This window comes from Aquila chrysaetos, chromosome 23 (genome assembly GCF_900496995.4).
Source record: "Aquila chrysaetos chrysaetos chromosome 23, bAquChr1.4, whole genome shotgun sequence".
Taxonomy (NCBI): Eukaryota; Metazoa; Chordata; class Aves; order Accipitriformes; family Accipitridae; genus Aquila; species Aquila chrysaetos.
The window spans coordinates 718045-726404 of record NC_044026.1 but is presented as its reverse complement, the minus strand read 5'-3'; the positions used below and the strand labels follow the sequence as shown (position 1 = coordinate 726404).

The 8360-nt window shown below is 58.8% G+C and overlaps 1 protein-coding gene across 1 annotated transcript in view; it reads left to right on the top strand.

The window, feature by feature from the left end:
* Nucleotides 1-635: 635 nt before the first annotated feature.
* Nucleotides 636-8360, top strand: part of IRS2 (insulin receptor substrate 2) — a 31474-nt gene continuing 23749 nt past the window's right edge. The window contains 5 exon segments of the mRNA XM_029998737.1: nt 636-2404; nt 2406-2747; nt 2750-2986; nt 2988-4575; nt 5335-5391. Coding sequence (XP_029854597.1) covers nt 1055-2404; nt 2406-2747; nt 2750-2986; nt 2988-4575; nt 5335-5391 — 3574 coding nt within the window. The 5' untranslated portion in view covers nt 636-1054.

Genomic DNA, 8360 nt, shown 5'->3' with positions numbered 1-8360 from the left:
GGAGGAGCGCGGGAACGGCGGAGGGGGGGCAGGTGGGAGCCGCCGTGCGTGCATGTGCGAGGAGGGCTGACGCACACACGCGTGTGTGTGGGAGTGCGGGGGGAAGGGGTGGCGGGGGGGAGGCTGGCACGCGCACACGCGCGCCCGGAAGCTCCGCTCCGCTCCGGGGGTGAGGGGCCCGCGGCGGGCGGGTCGGCAGCACCTGATGGCGGCGGCGGCGGCGAGCTACGCTGGTGCGCCCCCCCCCTCCCTGCCCCCGGCGTGCTGCCCGCCGGGACTACGATGGATGGCGAGGGACAGCAGCGGGGGCTCGATGGCCGCACCGGCTCTCCCCGCCGTGCCGCGGCCCCGGCGCGCTCCGCGCTGTGTGCGCTGAGGCGGGGGGGGGGCGGCAGGCGGGTCCCGCCGCGCCTGAGGGGGGCCGGAGGCTGTGGGCGGGAACGCGCCCGCCGCGGAGGGGCGGGAGAGGGGTGGGGGGGCGAGGCTCCCGCCGCCCAACGGCGCCGCGCCGCCTCGCACCCCAGGGCCCGCCCCGCCGTCCCATTGGCGGGCGGAGCCGTCTTTCCCGCGGCGCGGTGGCCAATGCGGGGCGGCGCCGGCGGCGGCCGCGCCCCGCCCTGTCTCGGTGTGTGAGCGTCTCGGTAAGGCGGCGGTCACGTGTTGTTTTGCTCTTTAGTTGGGGCACTCGGTGCGCGATGTGTTACTTACGGCGAAACTCCCGCCGGCGCCGGCAGCAGCCGCGGCGGCAGCAGCAGCAGCAGCAGCAGCAGCGGCCGGGGAGCGGCAGCGGCGCAGCCGCCGGTACCCGAGCCGGGGAGGACGCCGGGCGGCCGCCGGCAGCGCCCGCTGCCTAGAGGCGACGGCGGAGGACCCCGCTGCGGCTCCGGGCAGCCGCGCTCTCCCTGCGGAGGAATAACTTTATTTTACCCGCTTCTCGCCACCACTACCCCCCCCCCCCCCCCCCCCCCCCCGCTCTCCGCGTCGCTCGGCCCCCAGCCCCGCTCGGCGGCGGCAGCGAGAGAAGCCGGGCGGCGCTCCCGCCGCGGGGCCGGGGATGGCGAGCCCCGCCGTGCTGGGGCTGCTGCCCCCCCTGAGCTCCCCGCCCGGCCCCAACCTCAACAACAACAACAACAACAACCAGGGCGTGAGGAAGTGCGGGTACCTGCGCAAGCAGAAGCACGGCCACAAGCGCTTCTTCGTGCTGCGGGGCCCGGGCGGCGGGGAGGAGGCGGGGGGCGCCCGGCTGGAGTACTACGAGAGCGAGAAGAAATGGAGGAACAAGTCCGGGGCGCCCAAGCGGGTGATCGCCCTGGACTCCTGCCTCAACATCAACAAGCGGGCGGACGCCAAGCACAAGTACCTCATCGCCCTCTACACCAAGGACGAGTACTTCGCCGTGGCGGCCGAGAACGAGCAGGAGCAGGAGGGCTGGTACCGGGCGTTCACCGACCTGCTCAACGAGGGCAAGGCGGCCTGCCAGGGGTCCCCCCACCGCCACCTCGCCTCCCCCTTCTCCGCCTCCTGCAGCGCGGCCGCCGCCTCCCTCGCCGCCGCCGGCGAGGACCTCAGCTACGGGCTGATCGCCCCGGCCGCCGCTGCTTACCGGGAGGTCTGGCAGGTGACCCTGAAGCCCAAGGGCTTGGGGCAGAGCAAAAACCTCACCGGCGTTCACCGGCTCTGCCTCTCGGCCCGCACCATCGGCTTCGTGCGCCTCAACTGCGAGCTGCCCTCGGTCACGCTGCAGCTGATGAACATCCGCCGCTGCGGCCACTCCGACAGCTTCTTCTTCATCGAGGTGGGGCGCTCGGCGGCCACCGGCCCCGGCGAGCTCTGGATGCAGGCGGACGACTCGGTGGTGGCCCAGAACATCCACGAGACCATCCTGGAGGCCATGAAGGCGCTGAAGGAGCTGTACGCCTTCCGGCCCCGCAGCAAGAGCCAGTCCTCCTCCTCCTCCTCCTCCGGTGGGGCCGCCGGGCCCGGCGGCGGCGCCTCCGCCACCCACCCCATCACCGTGCCCGGCCGCCGGCACCACCACCTGGTCAACCTGCCCCCCAGCCAGACCGGCCTCCTCCGCCGCTCCCGCACCGACAGCCTCGCCGCCGGCGCCGGCAGCAAGTGCACGCCGTGCCGGGTGCGGACGGCCAGCGAGGGCGACGGCTGCCGGGTGGGCTCGGCGGCCGGCAGCCCCATGAGCCCGGGCCCCGTGCGGACCCCCCTCAGCCGCTCGCACACGCTTAGCGGCGGCGGCGGGGGCCGGCAGGCGGGGAAGCTGCTGCCGGTGCTGGCCGGCGGCGGCCTGCAGAGCAGCCGCTCCATGTCCATGCCCGCCTCCCACTCGCCCCCCTCCGCCACCAGCCCCGTCAGCCTCTCCTCCAGCAGCGGCCTGGGCTCCGAGGCGGCCCCCCCCGCATCACCCGCAGCGGCCGTCCAGCGGCAGCGCCTCTGTCTCCGGCTCCCCCAGCGACGCCGGCTTCATGTCCTTCGACGAGTACGGCTCCAGCCCGGGCGGCGACCTGCGGCCCTTCTCCTCCTCCTCCACCGCCAGCAACCGCAGCAACACCCCCGAGTCGGTGGCCGAGACCCCCCCGGTGCGGGACCCCGGGGGCGGCACCGACCTCTACGGCTACATGGCGATGGAGCGGCCCCCGAGCGGCCGCCTCTGCTACCGGCCGTGCCCCGACGCCGCGGCCGACCGGGGCCATCGGAAGCGGACCTACTCCCTGACCACCCCGTGCCGGCAGCGGCCCCCCCCCCGCCGCAGGTCTCCTCCGCCTCCCTCGACGAGTACACGCTGATGCGCGCCACCTTCGCTGGCAGCGCCGGCCGCCTCTTCCCGTCCTGCCAAGCCGGGGCTTCCCCCAAAGTGACCTACACCCCCTACCCCGAGGACTACGGGGACATCGAGATCGGCTCCCACCGCAGCTCCGGCAGCAGCAGCACCAACCTGGGGCCGCCGGCAGCGGGAGGAGGAGGAGGAGGAGGAGGGGGGGGGGGGAGATGATGACGGCTACATGCCCATGACCCCCGGCGTGGCCGCCGCCTTGGGGCAGGGAAGCCGGGGCGGCGATGACTACATGCCCATGAGCCCCACCAGCGTGTCCGCCCCCAAGCAGATCCTGCAGCCCCGGGCGGGGCTGGGTGGCGGGTCCCCCGGGAACAGGAGCGGCTACAAGACCAGCTCGCCCGGGGAGAGCTCCCCCGACGACAGCGGGTACATGCGGATGTGGTGCGGCTCCAGGCTCTCCGTGGAGAGCTCGGACGGGAGGCTGAGCTGCGGCGACTACATCAATATGTCCCCTCGGGACCCCCAGCACGGGCCCCAGGCTCCCTCCCTCACCCCCCCGGACTTCTTTTTCGCCCCTTCGGGGCACGGGCACGGCGAGCCCCCCAAGCCCGGCTGCTATTCGTACAGCTCCTTACCCCGTTCCTACAAGAGCCAGGGCCCGGCGAAGGACAGCGACCAGTACGTCTTCATGAACTCCCCGGGGAGGACGATCCCGGAGGAGGCGGTGTGTGGAGCGGGCCGGTCGCCCGCCAGCACCTTCGCCCCCTCCAGCCACACGGTGCCTTCGCCCCTGCGGCACAGCCGGACCGAGAGCTTCCTGAGCCAGCGGTGCCAGCGGGCGGCCCGGCCCAGCCGCCTCTCTCTGGAGACCTTGCGGACGATGCTGCCCAGCATGAACGAGCACCCTCTGCCGCCCGAGCCCAAGAGCCCCGGCGAGTACATCAACATCGACTTCGGGGATGCCGCCGTCTATTCGCCCCCCTCGCTGCCTGCCGACAGCCCGGCCTCCTCCCTGGGCTCGGGCACGGGGCAGAGGCGCTCCCCTCTCTCTGACTACATGAACATCGACTTCGGGTCGCAGTCGCCCTCCCAGTCGGGCACGGTCTCGGTGGGCTCCCTGGAAGCGCTCTCGCCGGGCTCTTCCTCCAGCACCAGCCAGCCCGAGGGGCGCTACCTGAAGGCGGCTGTGGGGGTGGCCTGTTCGTCCAGCCCGTCCGACGGCGGGGATTACACCGAGATGACCTTTGGCATGGCCACCACCCCACCCCAACCCATCGTTCAGAAGCCAGAAAGTGCCCGGGTCGACAGCCCCACGGCTGGGGTGAAGAGGCTCACCCTCTCCGGGGTGGAGGCTTTCATCCTCTCCAGCCCTCCCCCGGACCCGAACCGGGGGGCCAAGGTCATCCGGGCGGATCCCCAGGGGCGCAGGAGGCACAGCTCGGAAACCTTCTCCTCCACCACCACTGTGACCCCCGTGTCCCCCTCCTTCGCACACAACCCCAAACGGCACAACTCGGCCTCGGTGGAGAACGTGTCCCTCAGGAAAAGCGAAGGCCTGGAGGAGGAGCAGGGTAGCAGCCCCATGTGCCGGGAGACCTCGGCTGGCTTCCAGAACGGCCTCAACTACATCGCCATCGACGTGGTGGACGGGACCCTGGCAAACTGTGACAAAGCCAGGTCGAGAGCCAGGCACGTCCTGAACGGCGGTGTCAACGGCATGGAGATGAGCGCCTATGCCAGCATAGACTTTCTGTCTCACAACCTGAAAGAAGCGAGTGCTGTGAAAGGTGAGTAGCTACGTCTGAGAGTGCCTGTGCCACCGCGTGTTTGTGCTTGGTGTTTGTTCCTCGCCGTGGGGTTGTGTGGTGTGGGGTAGGGCCCTGTCCCTCCTCGCTTTCTTAAAGATTTCTTTTTCCCCCGACATGTCCTGGAATAAACGGCCTTGGAGGAACTCGCTGGTTCTTTGTGTGAGAAAAAGTTCAATTTCGGGATATTTCTTCACGTTTGAATTCTGTGCTATTATTACAAGTGTATACTTCTGGGTACCCCAATAGAAGCTAATGTTTACACGGTTGCTATGTTTGGGCTGTACTTCAGAGTTTTCTTATGTAAGATTTTTGGAAAGTGTTTGGAAAATGTGACCAAAATAGTTTATGTTAATGCAGCTTCTAAATGCTATTTAAAAATGTAAAACGATGGAGTTAAAAAACAAGGTTGTTGGACTGAGGACATCAGATTACAAAAAAAATCCTTGGCTCTCTGGCTGGGAAGGTCAATCCTACTAAAATGAGAAGGATAAATTTAATATCTTGGTTTTGAAATATCTTATCTCTCGCAAAAGTTTTAACAGTAAATCATGGTGAGCATGGAATGTGACTTTAAAAAAAAAAAAAAATTCTTTCCAGAAGTCACTATAGGCATGAGCTGTTGCATGTTGTATCACACATTTCATTTCAAGGCCCACCCTATGGTGGTGCCTAACTGCGTTCCAGCTGGCAGCTCAGTCCCAGCCCAAATGACCAGTTGGTTGCCTTGCTTTTATACGGATTGCAAATGCTGGGTGTTCAAAGACAACAGCAAACCGAAGAAATCTGAAACTTGGGGTGAGAGAGAATTTGGGATTTGATTATGTAGCTGTTCCTTTGTTGAGGTGCTAGTTTTGCTGTTTTTAAAAAAAAACCAAAACAAAGAAATGCACCCCCACCTCCACCCCCCCCCCCCCCCCAAAATAGCAGCCTGCCTCCTCTTAGCGAGTGAGAATTTGTACACAACTGGGGGCTGGTTGAGGAGGGCGCAGAACAGCCAGTCTGTCAGGGATGAAAAGTTAATGATGAGACACCGCAGGGATTCTCTTTGCTCTTGAATTTATGCAAGACACAGTATTTTAAACCCATATGCATGTATAGCTGTAATATGTGTTTATGGGTCTAGCTCGGTAAAATGACATACCTCATAAAAGCAGTTGCTTGGAGGTGAATAGGTATTGCTTCTGTATTCACAGTGCTGATAGAGGTCATCAACAATAAGCAAACAGCGAGAGTTTGTAAGAGCCGCTTGCAGTTTTTTTCTTTTTTCTTAGTAGCTAGTTGATTTTGAAGAAGAAAATATTTTCTCTTTTGATAGGAAGTACAGGAAGATGGAAAAGATGAGAGATTCACCGTTTGCGGAGCAAGCTTTGAACCTAATTAAGACGAGAGGATTGTTGAATGAAATGTCAGAGTTTGAAAGGATGAACGCTTATTCTGAATGACTGGAAGGGCTGAGGGCAGTGTGTTACTTGTCTGTTGCTTTTAGTTTTGCTGGGGTTGTGTTCAGGTTCCCTGTGGCTCGACCTGGAGGGGTGCGGGTGCTGCAGTTACCGCTCTCCGTGTCCAGCCTTGGTCCCGGGCACCAACAAACTATCACGCCCCTTGCTTTGCAGAGTGACTTTTCACAGAAACGAGGAGTTTTTCTTGAGCCACCTACAGCCCCAGCTGCAAACCAAGCCCCGTGTTGGGAAAGAGCTATTTCCACAGCATTCCCGAAAGTGCTGACCCTAAGAGGGGGGTGGGGGGCACCGAGAAAACTGGGAGTGGATGGGAGCACGGTCACCATCCAGGTGCAAAGCGGGAATGAAAGAGCCGGTTGGTCAGAGAAGCAGGGGGAACCGACTGCTGTCCTTGCCATCCGGTAGACAAAAGGAGAGGGCAGTGAGCATCGCCGCGTTCACTGGGTGCACGGCGGCGTGCAGAGGAGAGGGTTCAGTTCTGCTGCACGTTTGTCAAAGGGAGGTTCTAGGCTTGCCTTCTTTCAATATTTAATCTGCATGCGTATTTATTTTTCCTCTTTCCCGTAAGCTTTTAAACGCAGACCCCATGGAGAAGTGGTGCGGGGAAGCTGGCGGAGGTTTGCTCTGGCTGTAGGAGGCAAGGCTGGCTGTCTTCCCCGCTTCCCTGAGGAGCGTGCACGCCTGCTGGGTGATGGGGCTCGGGGATTAATGCGGCCGGTGTCAGGCCCAGGCAGTAAGGAAAAGCCTCACACGAGCACCATCAGTCCGCAGTGTGCAGGGCTAGGTACCAAAATCGGGGTTTCGGGTTAATTGCACTTGTGGCAGGCAAACTGAAGCGGTCGTAGCATGGGGAAGGAGGCATGTATCACAAAGGACTTTACCGGTGTAAGTCGAATCAGGTCATTAACTTTTGCAAATTTCCTAGTTTCTCTTTTGGTTTTCATTGGCATTTCACACTGAAGTTTGTTTACGGAAGGACCTCTGCCACTGTCTAAAAGATCACCAAGTATTGTGCCAGTGTATTTGAATTTCAAGCATTGTGATTTGGGAGCCTACTAAGAATTTCATCTTTTACAGAGAAACACTTATGCAATTTAAAGAAAACTGTATTTTGAGCATAAGCAAGATTACTTTGACACAGTAGTAATTCAGGTAGATTTGAGAGAATCTAATTTTGTAAAAATTAATGGTTTGCACAAGAGATAGCTTATATATGATCAGCATTGTTTACTTAGCTGCTTGCACTTTTTTCAAGTTTTGTTTTTAACTACATTAGCAAAGTGAGAAGCTTAACTTCTTCAAAGGTTCTTCAAAAACCAAGAGAGGTTTCTAGCAATTTTAAGACAATGGAGAATCCACATATATTTAATATTTAGAACAGGAGAATCTCAGAGATACAGGGTATGCAAATGAGCTCCTTGTAATTACCTTCTCAGTAAGTTAATATTTCAATTTGTGTAAAATACATGTAAAAAACCAGTTTGAATTCTTTCTGATGGTCTGTAGCAGTAGATGTGTTTTCACGTGGATAAGTGTTTTAAGCGAAATTACTTGTATCATTTAAAGGTGGCTGGTTTTCACATGTAGCTTGTCTCTCTGCTATCAGTAACTTGCCCCTGCTGTAGGGAGTGCTGTGCTTGCGGAGATCCCTGTCCATATTATCCTGTCGTGGCAAGAGCAAGGGAGTGCATCCACAACTGCTGTCAAAACAGCGAAATTAAAAGGTTGCTCGAAATTACCGGTTCATTTAGTTTTACTGTGTTCTGAAAGTGTGCAAATATTTAAGAATTGGAGAAACACTTGCATTCATCTGATGTGTAAATAAAATAATACTGTTACTGGTTGGTTAAAACTTGTTACTTGCTGATAATTAGCCTTTGTTCTTAAATTATGACCGCTTTTTTGCTTAAAAACTTATGAACTGTGTGTGGTTTTCATTATGGAGACATTTACACTCATTTCTCTCGTACAGTGTAAACTACTTATTCCAGTGTATTTATGACAGATTACACCCAATAACGATGTGACTCTTTATGGTGGATCTTAGTTCTATTGAAGTCAGATGGGAGTTTTCTCTCTGTTTTGGTGGGGTTAAGATTTTACGCTTTGTGTGTAATCATGGAATCCTTAAGTAAAATTCCTGTTAAATTTAGTGGGTGTGTAATAAGGAATTTTGCTTAATTGAAAACACCAGACTTGGGTGGGTTATCTTTAGTTTTGTTTTCTTTTCCATTAACAAATCCTCTGTAACTTGTAAATGTTTCTAGTAGTTGGTCTAGTTTCCTAAAATTGAACAGATACTAT